The sequence below is a fragment of the Podarcis raffonei genome, chromosome 10 (genome assembly GCF_027172205.1).
Source record: "Podarcis raffonei isolate rPodRaf1 chromosome 10, rPodRaf1.pri, whole genome shotgun sequence".
In the NCBI taxonomy this organism is placed as follows: Eukaryota; Metazoa; Chordata; class Lepidosauria; order Squamata; family Lacertidae; genus Podarcis; species Podarcis raffonei.
Window position 1 is genome coordinate 57,203,687 of NC_070611.1, and position 22,909 is coordinate 57,226,595.

General features: G+C 42.9%; 1 protein-coding gene across 10 annotated transcripts in view; it reads left to right on the plus strand.

Annotated features, from left to right (window-relative positions):
• The window catches only part of CAPRIN2 (caprin family member 2), a 32,517-nt gene extending 9,608 nt beyond the window's left edge, over positions 1-22,909 (plus strand). For 4 of the 10 annotated variants that reach the window (XM_053405489.1, XM_053405483.1, XM_053405485.1 and 1 more), the window contains 15 exons: positions 71-114; positions 825-1,484; positions 2,425-2,520; positions 6,677-6,805; positions 7,062-7,137; positions 8,308-8,360; positions 10,858-10,953; positions 12,371-12,484; positions 12,987-13,136; positions 13,675-13,858; positions 15,005-15,127; positions 17,581-17,684; positions 19,821-19,884; positions 20,926-21,093; positions 22,008-22,909. In XM_053405489.1, the coding sequence (XP_053261464.1) occupies positions 71-114; positions 825-1,484; positions 2,425-2,520; positions 6,677-6,805; positions 7,062-7,137; positions 8,308-8,360; positions 10,858-10,953; positions 12,371-12,484; positions 12,987-13,136; positions 13,675-13,858; positions 15,005-15,127; positions 17,581-17,684; positions 19,821-19,884; positions 20,926-21,093; positions 22,008-22,573 (2,627 nt within the window). In that variant the 3' untranslated portion in view covers positions 22,574-22,909. Of the gene's footprint in view, positions 1-70; positions 115-824; positions 1,485-2,424; positions 2,521-6,676; positions 6,806-7,061; positions 7,138-8,307; positions 8,361-10,857; positions 10,954-12,370; positions 12,485-12,986; positions 13,137-13,674; positions 13,859-15,004; positions 15,128-17,580; positions 17,685-19,820; positions 19,885-20,925; positions 21,126-22,007 lie in introns of all 10 variants that reach the window. The other 6 variants (XM_053405491.1, XM_053405493.1, XM_053405486.1 and 3 more) reach the window with 5 other exon arrangements.

Here is a 22,909-nt window from a genome sequence, read left to right on the forward strand (position 1 = left end):
GAAGTGAACTGTTTTCTATCATTTGGCTTTGTGAGAACTTGAATCTAAGTTATGCAATCCTTCTTCCTAGCACCTCAAATGGAGCCCATTCAGTCTGAGATACAGCCTCAAGAGGTAAGTTATTAAATGATATGCTACAGTAGAAGAAATTAGTGTTAAACTGCAGAATAGCTTGCTATATCAGTGCAGTGATGCTAGAACTAAAAACTGGAGATAATACAGGCATCTCTCAGAAAGCTCCACTTGAAGAAATTTGTAGCAAGGCAACTGCCAAATGGGAGTCCATAAATCCTTTGACTTTGAGACAGGGTGCAGTGAGGTAGAATTAACAATCAGCTGCCTGTTTAGCTTTGAGGGTTTATGGGCATAGTCTCTAGCACAATGTGGATTTTCTGTGCTATCACTGTGGTTTTTTGAACCAAGCCATCTACCTTGCTGTGGTCTTAAACCAGGCATATTTCTCTTTCAAGAATCCTGGATATAAACTAGCTAGGAAGCTGCAGCAGATGTTCTCAAATAAGAGAACCATATAATGAGTATTCAGGATGGCACAGTAGCATTTTGTAAATCTGAAAGAGAGTGTTTTGTCTTTATGTCTGAAGATTTCGACTTTTATTTATTAAATTTATATACTGCCCTTCATCATAAGATCTTAGGACGGTTCACTATCACACAGCTTTACAAACATTTTTGGAAAATGTACAATTCAGTCCAGTTGGGTGACTCTTGTACAACAACTTTCTGGAATGATTTCACATGAGCCTTAATTGTGCTAGCAATAAGATGAGTACTGGTAAAATGCTACGTTTCTTTGGTTTGTATAGTTTCTTAATAGGCACTATTTGCCTGAAGCTGACTCCCCTATCAAGAAGCCTGAGGAATCCAAACCTTGGGAAGTGGAACATGTTAAAACAAATGAACCTCCAAAGTCCTGGGAAATGCTTGTTGACATGGAAGAGCAGGAGCAGAAGCAGAAACAAGATTATGTCAAAACTCTGGAATCTGTAAGGCAGCAGGGAAAGAAACTGGAACTTTCAAAGCCTTGGGAAGCTCATCTTAAGGAAGGTGGTGATGACGATCACAAGGAGGAAGTTCTGAAGTCATGGGGAACTCAGGTTAGAGAACAGCGGGCCTCCCCTAAACACTGGATGAGCAAAGCTAAGGAAGAGCAGGAACAAAAGCCACAATGTCCAAAAACATGGGTTGCTCAAATAAGGGTGGAAAAACCGGAACCTGCGAAGCTTTGGAGTGCATGTGTTGGAGAGGAGGAGCAAAAGAAACACGAACCTGCAAAGCAATGGGTAGCACACATCAAGCAAGAGCGGGAACAAAAAACCCAACCCCCAAAGGTTTGGGAAACATCTGAGGGACCACGGCAAGCACTTCAGAAGCCATTACAGAACCCTCCAAAGATATGGGGAGCTGGAAATCTTACCTCAAAGGAACAATCTGGGCCAAAGAAGCCTGATTTGGGACCCAGTGAAGTGAGTTGGTATAAACAATAGTATTGCCTGTACAATATTTTTATACTAAAACTGCAGTTTAGGGTGGTGATGTATCTAAAAGTTCAAAGTTTGGGCTTTGTCAATGACCAGCTTATTTTTTGCCACAGTAGTCTAACTCTACATGAAACAGTGTTCTCGGCAAATATTTGGACATGGAAATAAACTAAACCTAAAGGGGTGTAAATAGTTTGCTGTTCAGTGAATTTTTGCCAGGTTCATATTTGGAATGGCAAGGGGGAGAGAACTTAGCATTGCTGATCACAAAGCTTAAAGATTCTAGATGTTCAAAAATGGGGAGTAATATATAATAGAGGAATAGAGCAGGGAGGAATATAGACATAGACCTCCAAGTTTGGATCAGTTTTGGATTTCTATAATAAAAAAAATGAGGGAAGGATAATGAATCTGGAAGGCTTTTTTTAACCTACATGACAGGGTTGTTAGGATTAAAGGAGAAGGTGAGGGTAGCCAATGGTTCTCAACCCCTTGGTGAGGTAGGGACTTCCCTGCATGTGAAGACAGTCTCTGCAGATTGAACAAACAAGACTAATAGTGGGTCCAACAGTCGGTGGCTTCTGCTTGTGCTGTAGAGGGAAGTGAGTGGCAGATAGGGCTCATCAACCTTATCAATCGGCTGAGATTAGATCCTTCTGTATGACTGATCTCTACTTAAACAATCAATTTGTCAAAACATATTTCTAAATGCTTTTAATATAGGAATGAGAGCTCAGACTGAAGTTTGATTCTGACATGAAACAAGTGGTTACAGTAAAATGCCATTAGGTAATGGGGCTTTCAAAAGTTAGCTAATCTGATACTTTGTGTATAACACTGAGTCTGTGGTGTATTTATGTAAAAGGTGTACATTGCTAAGTCATATTATAATAAATCTAATACATGGAATTATTATTTTACATAGGGTGAAAAGACAGATGGAGTGAGTGAAGGAGGCATTGATGCTACGTCTGTTGGAGAACCTTGTAAACTACCTAGGAGCTTTGAAAACAGCCTTCAGGTTTGCTTTCTTGGTCATACTGATCATAGGAAATGCTTCAAAATGCTTAAACTTAGAATCCTGAGAACAGCTGGAATACTTCCTGTGTGAAGTATCCACTTTGAATCTTTCCAGGGAAAGGATAATTTAAAACCAAAGAAAAACTGTTCAAGTTGTTACATAGGGCTGAGTGGTAGAGCATCTGCTTTGCATGCAGGAGGCCACAGGTTCAATTCCTGGCACCTCCAGGTTGGACTGGGAAAAGACCCTTGTCTGAATTCCTGGTGAGCTGCTGCCAGTCAGTAGCAGACAGTACTGAGCTAGACAGACCAGTGGTCTGCCCTCTGTAAGGCAGCTTCCTAAGCTGAGTGTCTCAGGAATCAATTCATAACCTTAGTAGTAGTAATAATAATAATAATAATAATAATAATAATTTTTTATTTATACCCCGCCCTCCCCAGCCAAGGCCGGGCTCAGAGCGGCTTACAAGCAATAATAAAAACAAGATGAATGATTACAACTTAAAAACAAAAATAAAATACAACATTAAAATAATGGAACATTAAAATATTAAAATGTAGCCTCATTGCAGGAGGAGAAGGAAAAGAAAAAAGAAAGAGAGGGAGGGAATCAAATTGGCTCCAAGCCAAAGGCCAGGCGGAACAACTCTGTCTTACAGGCCCTGCGGAAAGAAATCAGATCCTGTAGGGCCCTGGTCTCATGAGGCAGAGCGTTCCACCCGGCCGGAACCAGAGTTGAAAAGGCCCTGGCTCTGGTTGAAGCCAATCTAACTTCCTTAGGGCCTGGGACCACTAGGGTGTTGTTATTTATGGACCTTGAGGCTCTCCGTGGGGCATACCAGGAGAGGCGGTCCTGTAGGTACAAGGGTCCTAGGCCTTGAAGGGCTTTAAAGGTCAAAAGCAGCACCTTAAATCTGACCCTGTACTCCACCGGGAGCCAGTGTAGCTTGAAAAGCACTGGGTGAATATGCTCCCACGGCAGAGACCCTGTGAGGAGCCTCGCTGCAGCATTCTGTACCCGCTTGAGTTTCTGGGACAGCTTCAAGGGCAGCCCCGCGTAGAGCGAATTACAGTAGTCAAGCCTGGAGATGACCGTCGCATGGATCACTGTGGCCAGGTCGGGGTGGGAAAGGTAAGGGACCAACTGCTTGATGCGGTGAAGGTGGAAAAATGTCGCCTTGGCTGTTGCTGTAACTTGCGCCTCCATGGAAAGGGAGGCGTCAAGGATTACACCCAAACTCTTAATGGAAGGCAATGGCACTAATTGGGCCCCCGCAAGAGAAGGGAGTTGGTCCCTCATCCCCATGCCATCCTGACCTAGCCATAGGACCTCTGTGAAGGATTTAGTTTCAATCGGCTCCCACGAAACCATCCAGCTACAGCTTCCAAGCATCTGGTCAGTGTGTTCAGGGCCGAGTCGGTGTGGCCATACATCAGCAGATAGAGCTGAGTGTCATCAGCCTATTGGTGACAGCCCAGCCCAAAGCTCCGGATAATCTGGGCAAGGGGGCGCATAAAGATGTTAAAAAGCATCGGGGAGAGAATTGCGCCCTGCGGCACTCCACACACCAAGGAGTGGCACAACGACATTTCCCTCCCTAGTGCCATCCTCTGTCCCCGACCAGAGATAAAAGAGCACAACCAGTTACGGGCTATGCCCTGTATCCCCACGTCTGCGAGGCGGTGGTCCAGAAGATCATGATCGACCATGTCAAAGGCTGCTGACAAATCTAAAAGGATTAGCAGTCCTGACCCGCCTCGATCCAGTTGTCTACAGAGATCATCTGTTAGGGCAACCAGAGCCGTCTCCGTCCCAAAACCAGGACGGAAACCGGACTGAAATGGATCTAATGCCGATGTTTCCTCCAGAAACCTACCAAGCTGTTCAGCAGCCGCTCGCTCAATTACCTTACCCAGGTATGGAAGATTTGAAACTGGGCGGTAATTGGATAGGTCTAAGGGATCTGATGAAGTTGGACACACCACTGCTTCCTTCAGTTCCCCTGGGAATGTCCCCGTGTCAAGGGACAAATTGATAATTTCAACCAGGGGGGTCCGCGCAACATCTGGACACTCCCTAATCAGCCAAGACGGGCATGGATCAAGGAGGCAGGTGGTGGGCCTACCAACTTGGAGGAATCTATCCACATCAGTAGGGAGTATCCAATCGAAATGGTCCAACACTGGACCTGAAGTCAGTTGAGGGGCCTCCAGTTCAGTCACTGTATCTAAATTGGCAGGGAGGTCACGGCGGAGCAACAGGACTTTCTCCGCAAAAAAGCTCGCGAATACCTCACAGCTGTGGGTCGAATTTGTGCTTAAATTTGGTTGTCCTCCTAAGGACGTTATTGACCTAATTATTCTAAAAAGTTGTGCCGGGCGAGAGCTAGCGGATGCAATGGAAGCTGCAAAGTAAGATTTCTTAGCAGCTTTCATAGCCATCTCATAGGCTTTCATAAGCGTCCTATAAGATGTTCTTGAGGCTCCATCACGAGTCCGTCGCCATACTCGCTCTAGCCGTCTGAGATCCCACTTCATTTTCCGGAGCTCCTTAGTAAACCAAGGGGCCCGGTTTCGACGGGGTCGCAGAGGGCGCTTAGGCGCTATCTCATCAATGGCTGCCAAGAGCCGGTTATTCCAGTCCTCAACAAGGTCATCTAATGAGTCGCCAGGAGGAGCAGGGTTCCGCAAGGCTTGTCGGAATCTATCAGGATCCATCAGGTTTCGCGGACGAGCCCAAATAGGTTCGCCACCCGAGCCGGGGAGGAGCGGGCAGTCAATCTTGGCTTTCAGAGCGTAGTGATCAGACCATGGCACTTCCACAGCGGGGAGCATGATCACATCTATGCCAGCCCCAAAGATCAGATCCAGCGTGTGGCCTACTTGATGAGTGGGGCCCAAAACAAACTGGGAGAGCCCTAGTGTTGCCATGGAAGTCACTAGGTCCAGAGCCTGTGAGGAGGGAGCGGCATCGGCATGGACGTTGTAGTAGTAGATCAATGTTTAAAAATCCGGAAGTTTTTAATTTTAATATCAGGAAGAGGTCTACTTCAGGAAAGGTATGAATGGACCTCCTGTTAAAATAGTAATTTGAAAAGGAGCTCATATTCTGAAAATGCCACTTTCAGGACTTGGTTCTAGGATCCTCCCTTTTGACTTGAAATTGTGTACCTGCAGCACAGACCCTACTTTGTTCACTGAGGGCTTTCTCCATTGTAACAATGTTTAGAATTTAAGCCTGAAGTAAAATGTAAGATGTACATTGGGAAAATATTATTGATTGGAGGGGTAACCACCATGGTGCTCTCCAGATGTTGTAGACTACAGCTTGCATTGCTCTTGACCTCTGGCCCTGTTGGCTGATGGGAGTTGGATTCCAACATCTAGAGGGTACCATGTTGGCTACTCGTGTTTTGCAAGTTGACTTCAGCAACAACAAAGCCTTTAATCCAGGGGTCAGCAAACTTTTTCAGCAGGGGGATGTTGGTTTCTGTTTCCCTCACTGAGCAGCAGCTGCAAGTCATGGGACTATGTTTTCATTCCACAGTTCAGTTACTGTTGGGTTCCCACGGGAAAGGGAGACTGGATGTGACGGTCACTGGTTTCCTGTTTCTTTGTTCTGTCGTTTCTTTGTTGGCAGTTGCTCTCTGCTCTCACAGAGGCAAGATGTGTATTTGTATGCTTTCAGCATAGCTTAGAAATAAAGCTTAGCAATGTAGCACCACACCTGCTTCATCCTTTCGTTTGCGGACTATGGGATTATGCTCTGCTGGGTTCAAGGCAAGATGAGCCGTATCAGCTCGAGGGCCGGAGCTGAATAAACTAACACGGTCCACTGTCCCTCAGACCTTGTGGGGGGCTGGACTATATTTTGGGGGGGGAAATGAACGAATTCCTATGCCCCACAAATAACCCAGAGATGCATTTTAAATAAAAGCACACTTTCTACTTGTGTAAAAACACGCTGATTCCCGGACCGTCCGTGGGCTGGATTTAGAAGGCGATTGGGCTGGATCCGGCCCCCGGACCTTAGTTTGCCTATCCATGCTTTAACCCATACAGTAGCATACCGGAAAAAGCACTCTGGGAATCTTGGCTACTCTGAATAGTTCAACTAAGATTTTCCTCAGCGATTTTTATTATTATTATTTTATTAGGCACCTAAACCTGTTCATCAACCAGTTGCAGAGTTTTGCTCTACTAGTCTTCCAAAGGATCCAGTATTAAGAAGGGAAAGACTACAAGACCTGATGACTCAAATACAAGGGACCTATAATTTCATGCAAGTAAGTTGTCCTGGATAACATGGAGTTTGGGGGAGTATGATAGGTACCTAACGGATGGTGAGCGCAAGGAAAAAATGAAAAGGAGGGCATCAGTTGGTGTTAAGGTCTCAGATATTTTAATGGCACATGTTTGCAATTGCTGAAGGCAATTTTCAGAGGTTAAAATGCACCACAAAACATGTAAACTTTTATTCATCTCTGAATAGATTCTTGTTTTTTTCAATTGTGCAAAACTTGTAACTTTTTTGTTTTTAAGGAGTCTTTACTGGATTTTGATAAACCTTCACAACGTGCCATTTGTTCATCACAAGCACCTTCAGTTGATTCCACAGGTAATCATAATTGTGGTTAATGGTGAACAAGGAAGACTCTATTTTGTTTCATGTTCTAGGAATCTCTTACCACTTTCATAAAGCAGAAAAGACTGGCATAGCAACCAATTATTAAATCTATGTGAAAAAGATGTTTGATAGGTGAGATTAATACTTCATGGTATATCTTAGAAGTATTATATGCAAACGTTAATTTAAATTCAATTTTTGTTGTTGTTACAACCATTATGGTCACTTCAACCACCACCAGAAATAAATAGACACACTATACAGATTGTGCAGAGATATACTGTTAAAAAAGAGATAAACTTTAATTGAGTTCATTATTTTCTTAAAGCCTCTATTTCTGTTAAGCAGTAAATTGTGAAACACATTTTCTTAAATTACATTGCATCCAAAATTTTGCTTGATACTGGAGCAGAACTTAATTCTTCCTGTTAGAAATTTCTTCAAAAGTTTTATCTTTGAATTTCAATTTTTAAAACTTTGAAACTTGGTCCTTGATCTTGACATAAATAGTCACTAAATTTACATTCTCTTAAATGTAAAACCTCAAGTGAGATTTTCTGTTGGTCCTACACATACTGGATGGTTAGAAAGTGTATGGGAAATTGTATTGTCTGAACTTACCACTGCAGATATTTTGAAATAGTATAGTTTCTATTTACAACTTTAATAACCAACAATAATGTATTGTACAAAACTCCAATGACTCATACATCACTATAGAGGGAGTATTTACCTCCCTTCCTCCCAGCAGACTCTTTGGTTGGCCTAGACGTGTCTCGGACTGTCCCCTTTCTCAGCTGATGTTTTGTTGTTGTTGATGGCTTGTGATTTGATTTCATTCAGATGTCAACTCTGGACAGTCGCTCCATATTTATTACTTAATATAAAGATGAACATAACGTAAACAACCTCTGTACTCAGTCACAGTTATTATGGTTTTTATTTTATTTTGATTGGTACATCTTGCTGACTTTTTACAACTCCATTTTCAAGTATCAGTAAACATACATATATATTTAAATAAAACCTTATATATTAGCATTGTCTTAATAGATTATCTAGCATCAGGCATACATTGTTATGGTGGTAGTTCAACTCTGATATTTGAAGAGCAGTTTCATGTGTAGAAAGGGCATAACCAAATGTTCCCATATTTTGTAGCACCTAATGAACAACTTTCAAGCCAAAATGATTTCCCTGAGGAACCGGTTCCGGTAAGAGTGATAAGCCATTTGTCACAATGCATGTCAAACATGCATTGATTATTTGGAATGTATTTGACTGCATAAACTGCCTTGAGCAGGCATCCCCATCTGGAGGCCCCCCAGATGTTTTGGACTACAATTCCCATAATCCCTGGCCACTGGTCCTGTTAGCTAGGGATCATGGGAGTTGTAGGCCAAAACATCTGGAGGGCTGCAGGTTGGGGATGCCTGGCCTTGAGTAACCTTCTAAAAAGATAGGGGTATAAATGTGGCTTGCCATTTTGGCTTAAACAGTTTTTAGGAGGCACAGTGGCTGGGACCTAAAGAACCATGCAACTTGTTCCAAGAGAGTAGTGGGGCTTTTGATGTGTGTGCCATGCAACTTGGATGGAGCTGCTTCTAGAGAAAAAACTTCTCAAACTTAAGGGATTCACACATGCAGTTTTTATTTCAGCTCAATGCCATATCAAAGTCTTATTGGATGAGGGCTCAGATAGTAGGGCTTTCCTAACATAGCGCTTTCTAGTTCTTCAGAGTCTGGTCACTATTAATTCAGTACATTTTGTTTTGTATCACTCCTAGATCCTCTACAAATGTTGGGTCAATTGATATGTTATTTTCTTTACATATCAGTGTTGTGGGGAAAAGCTGCTAAGTCCATGTGTTAAGCATCATTCCACAGCCTTTGTGGCTCTATGTACATGTTGTGGTTGTTCCAACAGTGAGGCCTAATACAGACATCACAGAAAAATTGTAACATGGCTGTCAAACAGGCTTTCAAACCCTTGCCACATACTCGCATTCTGTCTCAATTTTACATTAACCATAATTTGGCATGAAGTCTAAACAGTGGTTCGGAGTATGCTGCCTTCTTATTACAATTTGCCTGATTTGGGCATCATGACATATAAGTTCAAAGCCAGTTCTCAACAGCATTTGGCTGTTGCATCAGAACTGGGGCTGAGACTAACATCAGGAAACAGTAGCCAGTCCACTTTTGAATAGTTCTATTCAAGTATTCTAGCTTGCATTCCCTTTTGGTATTAAAGGAATAAAATGTTGCAGGACTACCTGGAGCAAAGGCTCTTGCCTCATTGTGGAATGTAAGCTTAATTCAAGTCAGTTCAACGTAAGGTGCAGCAGTACTCTTCAAAATCAGTCTGGCTTAGGTACGCCTACATAATATGAAGGGGCACCTAGCAGTAAAATTTTTATTTGGCATAGACAATTTTCATGATACTGAAATAAATTCTTTTAATAATTTTTCATTAATAACAATCCAGTATAGACCATATTAATACAATACTAAATCATAATTCAATTAAAAAAGCCAATTATCAGATTCCAAATTAAACATTTTGGTTCACTTCCCATGTTCTGATTTTAGGAGATTTTTAGGAGATGTTGATTCCTTGTTCCTGCTCCAATCCGCTTATTTAATCCAAATAATACAGTTCCATTGTTGATCCTTTATTTTAACAACCAATGATGTGCTGACTTTCGTCCATATTTAACTGTTCCATATCCTTTAATTTGCAAGAGGAGTTTATATCTGGTAACTTTGTGTGGAATACTCCCCCCCCCAACCTTTTTTGTTGCAATCAGTCATTTTTTGCATTCCCCGCCCCCCTCCATGGACTCAATTTTACTGCGTACCTTTCGCCATCTTGCTTTTCTCAAAACTGAAAGTGATCCAGCATCTGGCGTCTGGCCATTACTCCGGGCAGCCTTCCAGCGTTTTCTTTGAATACTCTCCCATCCAATAACAAGCTGATATCTCGCCAACACCATAATAAATCAAAGTAAGATTCCTTGGGGGGGGGCATTGCCACACAGCATCCCAATATTTTCCACATAGTTCCGTTCTTTCAGTTAATCCATAAGCATTATAAAGTTCTTGTTGATTCCCTATTGCAGTACATTAATAATTGCAATCCATTAATAATTACAATCCAGTTTGGTGAAGAGCTGCCAAATCATAAGACAGCATAGTGAATATATAAAGAGAAAACAAAGACTTCTCTCCACCACATAACAATCCAATTACGATGAAAATCTGTTCCAGATCGAGACTTTGACACTTAGTGACTGATTCATTGAGCAGGTTAACTTGTCTCCTTCTTCCAGAACATGCCTGTTTCTTAAGTCCGAATTCTGATATATCTTAAAAAACAGAAGAATCTCCGCTCATTGGAGAGTACCAATGCTATGCACTCAGCGACCCCTCCCCCCTGCATTCCGTAGGAGTGGGAGGCAGGTACTGGATGATCTGCGAGTGAGAGCTCTCCCCCTCCTACCCAAGGGGGGGGGGTTTTGCAAGGATAATTACTCTCAAATTATCCTTAATTGGCTGCATGCCCCGGGTCTGCTATTGTGGGAACAGCTGTTTATCATGGCAGCAAAAACTGGAAGTCCTAAATAATATTTTCAAGAATTTTTTCAGACTATATATGAAGTCTACCGTACATTACATTATATATTACATTGTATATCCCTCTATTGACAGGTTGCTGCTTCTCCCATAGCCTTGCACGGCTCAATCACCTCCTTAACTTCTGACAATACACTGTCTGAATCAGAAACTGAACTTGCGACACCACAGGTTACTGATTGTTCTTTAGAGTTTGCCCTTGATCCTGATTAACATGTTGCTCTCTAATGAGGAGGTGCCTATTTCTGACCTTCCTTCGTTTGGTATTTCTGAGAAATGGGGCAGGCACACATTGGGAGCATCTTATGCCAGGTGATACTGAATGTGACAGGTTGGTGTGCAGCAAATGCTGGTGTGCCTTTGAGAAAAGCCCCTACTGGGAGAAGGCATATCAAACAAAGCCAACTCCCCCCCCCCCCGCTGTTGTACTGTTAAGGAGGAGCAAAGCAGGGTCTTGAGTAGTATGAACCAACATGCTGTTTGTTCACATTAAGGCATAGTTTAAAGTTAACAGCAGTTTTATGTGATGTGTGAACCAGGCTTGGAATTTACCCTTATGTATTCCTATAATAGAGTTTTTACATTTACAAGATAACACTTCAGTAAATTGAAATTCTGATAATATAAGCTTGAACAGTTTTCAGTAAGGCAAATTATTCAATGAAACTGAGCTGTCTATCAAAAAATAGGTGGGTTAGCCCTGGGACTCTTTGAAGCATTCTTCTCAAATAGATATATTTGCTTAATTATAATATAGTTAGATATACAGTGGTACCTCGGGTTACATACGCTTCAGGTTACATACGCTTTAGGTTAGACTCCGCTAACCCAGAAATAGTACCTTGGGTTAAGAACTTTGCTTCAGGATGAGAACAGAAATTGTGTTCCGGCAGCAGCAGGAGGCCCCATTAGGTAAAGTGGTGCTTCAGGTTAAGAACAGTTTCAGGTTAAGAACGGACCTCTGGAACGAATTAAGTACTTAACCCGAGGTACCACTGTAGCTTGGAAGTTAAATGATTGTAGTAGCTGAAGATGTAGCTTGATCTTGCAACTGGTACTTTGCCAATTAAGATACAGCTCTAGTTGTGTTATACTACAAGGGAAACTGAAAACCAGAATATGTCAATTTACAGTGCTAAAGCTACTGATAGCTATTGAATAAGGAAGTGACTATTATCATTTTTTGCACACGATATGAATACTTAACAGCTTGCTTGTAGTTGGAACAACAGGGAATTCACTTCTAGTGAATTTGCACTAATTTCATTCCTCTTAGGTGATATTTGGTGGGGAAGGAAATTAAGTGAAATACAACAGTTATTTGATGCATGCAGTATTGACTGAGAAGGAAATGTATTTTTGCCAATTGGTCATTATGGTGGAATGATGTAAGGGTTGCAGCCTTGGATTCATTTCAGAGTTTACCTAACTTGAATATTGATATCTAGGCATGTAGTAAGAGGATATACTTTCTGTAATAACTGAGTCCCAGCATCTTCCAAAATACCATGTGTAATCTGGGCACACTTTCTTGCAAGCATTTTTTTTCCATTTTAAGTAACTAATAACTATCTGGTTATGTCTCTAGACATCTGTTACAAATTCTCAAGAGTCTGAGAACTTCAGTCCACCTCAGTCCTTTTATCAGATAAGCAAAGAGATTGCTGAAGTATTAAAGCCTAAAAAATCTGAAATTTCTCAGGTGAGTTTGACACATACTGTAAGAATTTGACTGATAAAAAAGTGTGCCGTTATTGCAGGGGTGGTAAATATTGTTCCCTTGATATGTTGGCCCCAGCTGGCATGGCTGGTCAAGGATGATGAGAGTTGTAGCCCAACAACAACTGGAGGGGGACCATGTTTGCTATCCCTTTGCTATATAATGTTGATCTCTGAAAATGAAAATTAGTAAGTTTTAAAATGCGAGTTCATTGCCATAAGGATCTCCATCATGTTAAACTTCTGTATGTAAATGTTTGAAGTGGTAACACATCTAGCTCAAACATGTTTGACATAGTCAGCAGAGACTAATGGAAATCCCAAATGCACAGCAAGAACAAATGAAGTAGAAGCTATTCTGTTCTTTGACATGCCCAACCGTTGGCTTGCAAGAAACTGCTGGTGTTTTGACAGCATAGGGTTTAATAGTGTAAATGGCTTTCCCATTGGCATGACAATAGAATATTACTATTTTTTCCTTCAAGGTTCCTATTCCTCTTTCAAGTGAATCACAGACATCATTGACTCCATCAAGAACTACCATGTCACCAGTACCCCAAGAGAAGGGTTTCCAGTCTCCTTCCCCAACTAGTAGCGTTGGCATGAAAGCACCTCCCTTTCAGGCTGTGCAGATTGTAAGTACGTTGGCTGTCTAGGTGAATGCAATTAGATGGGAGGGCAAAAGCTAGACATAAACAAGGAGGAGCTAAATCCAGGGTCTCCTCAGAAACAGCAGAGCACCCTGTATAATAGAGGATACGTGTTTAGTAGGAACTGTTATTTTTAAGCAGATGCAGATGTATTTACTACAAGTTTACAAAAGAAGCATTCCCTGAAGGGATCCCTTTATTTTTTTTGCATGCTTACAGCTGCATTTAGACCTAATAATACAATTGCTGTTTTACAGTTCCTACTTGAAGTTTTGCAGCCTTGAGACTAGAACCCCTGTGAATAAGGAGTACCAATCTTAATACTTAGTTGAAATTAATTGCAAATTCCTGGTAGAATGTGATATGGCCATGGCACCGGACACCCCCACTCCAGCGTAAATGGAAAATACTTAAATTTCTACTCTGTGTAGACTACACAGCACAAGATGGGGCAGATGCATGTGGCCTATAGAAACACTGTAAAAATAGCCCTTTTTTTGCATAATTGTGTGTTGTGTTGCAGGTGTTCAAAGTGAACGCGCCTTTACCACCTCGCAGGGAGCGGGATATAAAAGAGAACTCTTTGCATCCTACAGGATATAATCAGAATTTTTGTACAGCAAGTACACAGACTCCACCCCAGTGTAAACCACAGTCTACTCAAAATGTTGAACAAACTGCTTTTTCTCAAGATGCTTTGCCAAATGGTAAGGAAAACCTCAGTGCAAGAATGGTAATGGGGACATCAGAGTACAACTTGATTGCTTTCTCAACAATGGGGGTGCCTTACAATATTTAACCCAAATGATTTCAAGGCACTCTGCTATTGGCTATAAAAGAAGTAGAAAAGGACTGAAGAGGAATGACTTGGCAGTATCTAACTGCCCATCTCCAAGGAAACATGATCTTATCTGACACGTAGCGAAAAAATTGTACTGTTCTGGCCAGGACTGTTTCTTTAACAATACCCTATGGAGGATAAAGTTATCAATAGTCAATAGCCACAGTGGTTGTGTCCTGCTCCCACTGTCATAGTTTGCCTCTGAATACCAGAGTAGTTGCTGGAAATCTCAGGTGGAGAGAGCAGTATTATTCACATGGCCTGCTAGGACAATAGGTAGGCATCTAGTTGGCCACTGTGAGAACAGAATGTTGAACCAAAGGGCCTTTGGCCTGATTCAGCTGCAATCTTACATCCTTAAATCTTCCTGGGCCAGGTGAAGATTTTCTTAGGCTTTCAACTTTTGTTGCTCTTTTTTTAAACTTTGGCTACTTATGTTTTCTACTGCAAACTCTCCTATATTTGAGGGGTGGAGTATAGATTTAAATTCTAAAAATAAGTCCTAATTATTGATAATAATAATAATAATAATAATTTATTATTTGTACCCCGCCCATCTGGCTGGGTTTCCCCAGCCACTCTGGGCGGCTTCCATAGAAACCAAAAATACACTAAAATATCACAGATTAAAAACTTCCCTGAACAGGGCTGCTGATGTGACAGCCTTTGATGAAGTAAAGTATTGTTGGAAATAACTGCATTAACTACTTGTTATGATAAACATGATTAGATTTTCAAGGAGGCAGGCGGATAACTTATCTGTAAAACTTTACTTTGTTAAAGCTCTAGAAGTGGTTTGGTTAATTGTAACTGGCAGTAATAGGGGAGATGATTCTAGCTGTTCAAAATAAAGACTTGCAAGCTATCTTGAAAATCTTTAGCTGCTAAAGGTTGGGTGAAGCAATAAGGGAAACTCCTCCTGCTTTTAGGCAGAAAATTATAAGGCTATTTTTAAAGTACCTGGTTGAGGGAGCTGTTCCTGTAAGCAGTGGTATTCTCGCCTTTTATGCAGCACAGACGCCCACTTTCTCTAGACCACCTCAACCTTTTGTCACAAGCCGTGGATCGGTCAGAGGCACCGTTCGAGGTGGAAGGTCAGCAACCAATTCATATCGCTCTCCTGGTGGCTATAAAGGTATGTATGGTTTCTGTGGAAATACTTACCAATGGATATATCTTAACATTGTACAAGTAGAATATAGTTGGCCAATACAAAAAACCACATAGTAAAGGGCAACAATCAAACTGCTGAACTTTAAACCCTTATTTGCTCATGGTGGTTGTTTTTTAATAGTAAGACACATTGGGTTGGATCAAAGCAGTGTCAGCAGTTGGTTGCTTGAACAACAGGGTTTCCCAGGCTCTCCTCTGCTGTAACGCCGTGTCCCCTGAAGACTCTCAGTTGGGACCTTTCATTAAAGTGTGGCTGCAGCACAGAGGCTGAGGTTAGAATGGAGTCAAATGCTAAAATTGGTAAGCGCACCATGCACAAATAGAAGGAGGGAAGTCCCATTTCATGAGCAGCCATCTGCCTGTGCAGCTGTGCATCAAACCCTTTTGTGGTTCTCTGTTGTAAGCTGCTTGATAGCTTAAGGTTGAAAAGGCAGGCACTCAATGGGCAACTTTCAAGTGCCTAAATAAGATATCTACCGTATTTTTCGCACCATAGGGCGCACCGGACCATAGGGCGCACCCAGTTTTTTGGGGGGGAAATAAAGGGGAAAAATTATTTTTTCCCCAGGCGCGGGGCTGGGGCGGGGGAAGCTTCCCCCGACCCCAGCCCCCAAACAGGCAGCTCTCTGCAAGCCGTGGGAGCGCTCCCACTGCTTGCGGAGAGATCCGCGAAGCCTGGACGCGCTGAGCTCAGCGCGCGCAGGCTTCGGCATGCTGGCAACTCTCCGCAAGCAGCGGGAGCGCTCCCGCTGCTTGCGGAGAGGTCCGCGAAGCCTGGGCGCGCTGATCTCAGGCTTCGGCATGCTGTCAACTCTCTGCAAGCAGCGGGAGCGCTCCCGCTGTTTGCGGAGAGGTCCGCAAAGCCTGGGCGTGCTGATCTCAGCGCGCGCAGGCTTCGGCATGCTGTCAACTCTCCGCAAGCAGCGGGAGCGCTCCCGCTGTTTGCGGAGAGGTCCGCGAAGCCTGGGCGCGCTGATCTCAGCGCGCGCAGGCTTCGGCATGCAGGCAAGTCTCCGCAAGCAGCGGGACCGCTCCCGCTGTTTGCGGAGAGGTCCGCGAAGCCTGGGCGCGCTGATCTCAGCGCGCGCAGGCTTCGGCATGCTGTCACCTCTCCGCAAGCAGCGGGAGCGCTCCCGCTGTTTGCGGAGAGGTCCGCGAAGCCTGGGCGTGCTGATCTCAGCGCGCGCAGGCTTCGGCATGCTGTCAACTCTCCGCAAGCAGCGGGAGCGCTCCCGCTGTTTGCGGAGAGGTCCGCGAAGCCTGGGCCCGCTGATCTCAGCGCGCGCAGGCTTCGGCATGCTAGCAACTCTCCGCAAGCAGCGGGAGCGCTCCCGCTGTTTGCGGAGAGGTCCGTGAAGCCTGGGCGCGCTGATCTCAGCGCGCGCAGGCTTCGGCATGCAGGCAAGTCTCCGCAAGCAGCGGGACCGCTCCCGCTGCTTGCGGAGAGATCCGCGAAGCCTGGACGCGCTGAGCTCAGCGCGCGCAGGCCTGAGCATGCAGGCAACTCTCCGCAAGCAGCGGGAGCCCAGCGCTGGGCTCCCGCTGCTTGCAGAGAGGTGTGCGAAGCCTGGAGAGCGTGAGGGGTCGGTGCGCACCGACCCCTCTCACTCTCCAGGCTTCAGCGAAAGCCTGCATTCGCACCATAGGACGCACACACATTTCCCCTTCATTTTTGGAGGGGAAAAAGTGCGTCCTATGGTGCGAAAAATACGGTATGAAGTTGATCCATTACTTTAAGCAAAAGCAGGGGGTTGTTTTTTAAGCTGTTTTTTTTTAAAAAGAATTTTATTTCTTTGAGAAGAATTGTTTATTGCATATGTAACAATATAACTCCATACATATCAACCACAATGTTAGTCTTGTTTTTTTAAGTGACTTTCACCAAATATTAGTAGCATGTGAAAAGGAAGAAACTTAAGCCAAAAGATCAAATGCAGCATTTGCTGTCCATATCTAGTTGGATTTTGACCTCAACAAGAAACACTCATGTATTTGGTTGGTGGTAATTCCGAGATGCTATTTGGTATTGCAAACTAGGTGAATATCAATTTAAGTGTTAATGACCCTAAATAACTTTGGTTGTAAGCATGTGCTCAAGTCAGATACATAGTTACTGAGCATTGCTCCTTTGCCTGAAAATGCTGGCTGCCAAAGTGAGTCATGAACTCCTTAATTTTCTAACACAGGCAGAGTTCTCTAACACTGTAATTACTGGATAAACTTCTTACTCTTTACCCATAAAACAAAGTTATGTCCTAAGAGTCAGAATCTCTCAGTACTCAGCAACGTATTGGGTATTTGACCTGCCCCTAGGAGGGAACTACCAGAGTTCTCCAATGCGTTACTGGGAGACACGGAGATCAGTCTGTCAAATCATTCTAGTTCTTAAAGCAAATGATTTCATGTTTTGTTCAGCAGGTTTTGAAGTTTACAGAGGATCACCTTCTGTTCCTAATGGCCTTTATAGCCAAATGCATCTTCCTGGCAGAGATTATCCTTCAGTGCAGTATCCTCACAGGGTAATTATTTTGGAAGACTTTTGGCTTTGCAAAAGTATATATGACCCTTGGTGGTGGTGTCCTGCTCGGGAATAAAGAACAAATACAGTACTTATTTGCACATAGTCAGGTTAATGGTGCTTTGCAAATTTGACTTACCAGACTGAGAGGAGTATTGTAATGTATCATTTAGTAGGGACTACTTTTAATTGAAATGCCATCTAGAAAGAGCTGAATATATTCAGTGTTCATGCTTCCCATCCTAACTCTGAGAACATGACTTACGTTTATATCTCTCAAGGTTATTGGGTTAATGCAGGCATTGCCAAACTTGGCCCTCCAGATGTTTTAGGACTACAACTCACAAAATCCCTGGCTAACAGGACCAGTGGTCAGGGATGATGGGAATTGTAGTCCCAAAGCAGCTGGAGAGCCAAGTTAATGTGTGTGTCATGGAGCTATCTTTCTGAGTTCCCAGTATGCTGATGGATAGCTACAATGGTATTACAACTTGCTCCACTTTCAAGGAATATACACTCATATCAATTTAATAAAGCACATTCAGTCAGCTGCAGTGATACTGGAGCAAGGGTTGGCCATGAGAGGTGTCCAAGTGGATTATGACCCCCTCCTGCTGCTTTGAAGGCAGGAAAGATTTGATCATATTCTTTCTCCAGGAGTCCTCTCCCAATATTACTCAGGAGTGGGTGCCCCTGGAGCACTGCTCCTGACTGGAGCTATCCTCCCAAAGGATGGAGATGCATAGTTGAGGTGTGCATCAAAGTGCCATGCAGTCACACCAGCCTAAAACATATACCTGAGGCCACTGGTTTCCCCACCTGGAGGTATCCACAAGGGCATCAATGCACTCTAAAAACTGCCTTTTGAGCTCCCCTGGTCAGTCAATTAGTGTGCTTTTTCTCACGGCCATCACAACAGTGTGGAGAATCTTGGAACTCAGTGCTGTTGCCAGCAATGACCACTGGTGTGTGTTCCAATATGCAGTATTCTGGACTGACCTGACCTTCATTCCTAAGGGCAGCTTGTCTTTCCATGGAGCACAGTAACCGGTTCTCCTCATCCAACCCTTAAACCATCACACCTCTCTGAGTGGACCTGGGCAGAAGCTGAAGCTGGGTCCTCAAGATCAACATTCCCACACAATTGCCTTTACACAAAACAGTATCTTATGTCCTTCTGCCTAACTACAGTAGCAGAAAAGCTTTAATTCAATCCTAGTGGATAAGGACTTGCATTCTGTATTCTAGGAGTCATTACACCTGCCAACACCATGACACACTACACATTGGCAGCCTTGTCTTATAAATGCACCAGATTTGCCATGTTAACTAGGCCACATTTCATACACCATTGCAATTTGGACATACATGCTTCAGAATATATTTTTTTTACCTTCTAGCTATCTTTTTTTTCTTGAAAGTTCAGCTTTGGAAACCAGTAGGTCCAGGCCACACTGCTTTATTCTTTTCCTCCTCTTCTTCGTTCTTCAGTCTCTCACGCTATCTCATATTACAAAGTTGTTTCGGCATCACCTCTGCCTTGGAACAGAACCACACCAGTAGAGAAAGGGGGGAAATCTGATCATGTTTCCTTCCTTCTGAGCAATTGGAGGAATCATAACCCACTTGGACATCTCCCACACCCAATAAGTAGCATTCATGGTGTGTACTGCACCAACATTCTAATTTAAAAGTATAGGTGCTTAATATGCATCCTGTTGATGCTGGTAGAAATTTAGTATGTTGGTTGGACTAACTACTTCTGATGTCTACTTAGCAGCAATAAACTTCAGTGCTGGTACAGTGGTACCTCGGTTTTCGAATGTCTCAGAAGTCAAATGTTTCGGTTTTCGAATGCCGAAAACCCAAAAGTAACTGCTTTGGTTTTCGAATGCTTTTTGGAAGTTGAACATGCCACACAGCTTCCATATTGAGTTTTCCTGAAGTAAATGCTTTAGTTTTTGAACGTTTCGGAATTCGAACGGTCTTATGGAACAGATTACGTTCGAAACCAAGGTACTACTGTGTAGCAATTTTCTTTTCTCCCTCCCCTTCCCCATGAAGTAGATGTTATATGGCTGTAAATATTGTCTGGAGGTGCTTGACTAAACAGGAACAAATATTTGTGTTCTCCTAGGATTTGAATTACCAGCAGAACTATAAGCGAGGCGGTATTAGTAGTGGCCGGGCAACCTCAAGAGGTAAGTTTACTTCAGACATTGCTTAAAATGCAGTTCTGTCCTAGATATTATGTAATACCTGAAATTAAACAACATAGGGCTGCATACAATAGTGATTGGATAATCGGATGTTCTTTCACCGCATATGTTTTTTGGCTGGAATCAACTGTCTTATGCACCATATGAGCTCCATTTCTGCTCACAAGATGCATCTAATTCTTTCTGGCCCAGGAACATGATTTGTAGAGCTATTAAAAATGGATGATGGGGGAAGGGGAGAGTTGTCATTTCAGTTGAGTTCTGAGCCTGCTCTCCTTGATGGAGGAGAGATGATCATATCTAATCTCTTCAATCATTTGCCCAAAGCAAGGAGGATCAGTCAAATATCCCGGCTTTCTAGCAGATGCTGGGTTTGTTCTTGTCTTATTTTTATTTAATACTTGGCTTTTAACTGTGAAAGGTTTTCTCAGCTGTGGTACTTTCACCATGAGAAATCTCCCTCTGCCTTCTCTGGTGGATGGGGAGTTGCCCATCACTGGGTGTCCTGTTCCATCTGTAAAGGAAACTTTGTGGAAAGGCAGTGTTCCTGCTCTGCCTTCTCCATACCTCAGAGTCATATGAGCAAAAAGAACTAGAAAATAATCTCTAGAGCAGGGGTAGTCAGCCTTTATATACCTACCACCCACTAATGCATCTTTCTTGATGGTAAAATTTCCTTACCGCCCACCAGTGCTCGATGGAAGGAGGATTCAGTTTGTGCCGTTGAATCCCCTACCACCCACCTAGAATCCTGACATACCCACTAGTGGGCGGTAGGGACCAGGTTGTCAACCTCTGCTTGAGAGAATCCAAGACTAGCTTAATTAACAGTTCAGAGCAACCATTTCACTGTAACTATTGTCTCAAGCGAGTAGTAAGCCCACTTTATACACAGGTGATTTAAAGTAGGCCTAATGGTTTGTTCAGATTATCAAGGAGAAGTACTGAAGTTGCTCCTCCAGTGTAGCCATATTAGCAGCTTGGTGCAGAGTTTATAAAATCCTTAAAGCTTCTGTATTTTAGGTTACAGACAAGAAAACAGACAGGAAGAGAATTGTTCATCAGGTAGAGCTCGAGGTAGAACTCGTGTTAGAGAATACTTCAGAAGAAGGGAATTGAGGAAAACTGAGAGAAATGGGAAGGAAGCAGAGTCTGAAAGCAGTCTTGTGGCCACGAGGATGCATCAGTTCAGTTAGTGTTGATTAACAGTTCAGTTGATATTGGTAACTTGGTTTTCTATACTAAATAAACACACATTTATAAGATATGTCCTTTCTTGGTAGTAAGAATATTGCACCTTCCAAAATGTGTTTTCTGTTAACTAGATATTTAAGTATTTGTCTTGATTTCCAAGGTGAGCATGTAGCCACTGCTTATTCACCATAAACATAATAGTAGAACTATTGCATTGTCATCTTAACCTCTGCTACTCTTCCTGGGTGAAGAGAAGCTTGAATCATTTCAACGCTAAGCTTGCTGTGGAAGTGCACTTGTTACATATCTGACACACACATTGTTTTCAGAGTAAGGAGGTGGGAACGCTGTTTGAGTTAAGAGGAAATTTGGACTTGCAGCATGCTGATAGACTGGCCCTTGTCTTTGCCATGAAGCAGCTCTGCTTTTTTCAGAGCACAGCACCAACTGCTGTCAGTCAGGGAGCCACTGTGTGTTTTGGAGGTTATCCTGCCATTAGTGGAGAAGATTTTTAAAATACTGAACAAATACTGGAGCAGATGAGCATGGGGTGGGGAGAATGAATAAAGCACAGCAACCAAAGCATAGCTGGCTTGCAGCAGCATGAGGAACACACTCAATCCAGAGGCTGTATATTCGTTGGTTGAGTAAAGCTGGAGTTGCTTTGCAGCTGAGAAACCCACACCCAAGCCTCTCTAACATTGTATTCATCTCCACACTCACTTTGAAGAAAAATGATTAAAAACTTGTAATAAGTAGGTACAAGTCTAACTGGGATCTGTCTAGTCACTAATACACAAGGTCTTTTTTAACGACTGCTTGAAACATGCAAGCTTGAACAAACGAGTGCTAGAAATACTGAATTTAAGGTTACGTCAGAACTAACCATTGCTCATAATCTTCAACAACAGGATGGAGCGATTCTTCTCAGGTGAGCAGCCCAGAACGTGACAGTGAGACTTTTGACAGTGGGGACTCTGGGCAGGGTGACTCACGCAGCATTACTCCTGTTGATATGCCAGTGACGAGCCAAGCAACCACCTTTGTACCTGTGCACATCTATGCCTTCCCACAGCAAGTCAGAGCTGCCTTTTCGGCTAGTAGAACTTCTAACTTTACTCCTGGAACTCTAGACCAACCTATTACATTTGACTCCCTGTTACACAATCTTGGTGAAGCCTTTAATATCCATCTTGGTAGGTTTAGTTGTCCTGTGAATGGTACTTATGTGTTCCTCTTCAATATGTTGAAGTTGGCTGTGAATGTTCCACTGTATGTGAACCTGATGAAAAATGAAGAGATTCTAGTATCTGCATATGCCAATGATGGTGCTCCAGATCATGAGACTGCTAGTAATCATGCAGTCCTCCAGCTTTTTCAGGGAGACCAGATTTGGTTACGCCTCCATAGAGGAGCTATTTATGGAAGTAGTTGGAAGTACTCCACATTCTCAGGATTTGTGCTGTATCAAGACTGAATACTAATGTTTGCAATAGATCTGTTCTAAACAATTTGGTGAAGGAAGGTGAAAACTGGGAAGATTCGTTTTGCACTGCACATTAACTGCTTAAAACACACCCACATAATTCTGAAAGGGGATATGGTGAACTGTCTTGCTATGAGATGGAGTTGGGTCAGCACAAATGTGGCACTTTATCAGTTTTGATGTAGTCTTGATAGTAAAGCTGTGAATGTATGTTTGCTTTTCTCCCTGAACTGTAATTATCAGCTTACTACACTGCTCAAAATTTGCCTCAAGTCTAGGCTATTCACAATGCCTTGTGCCTCAATAAAAAATATGCCTTAGTATCAA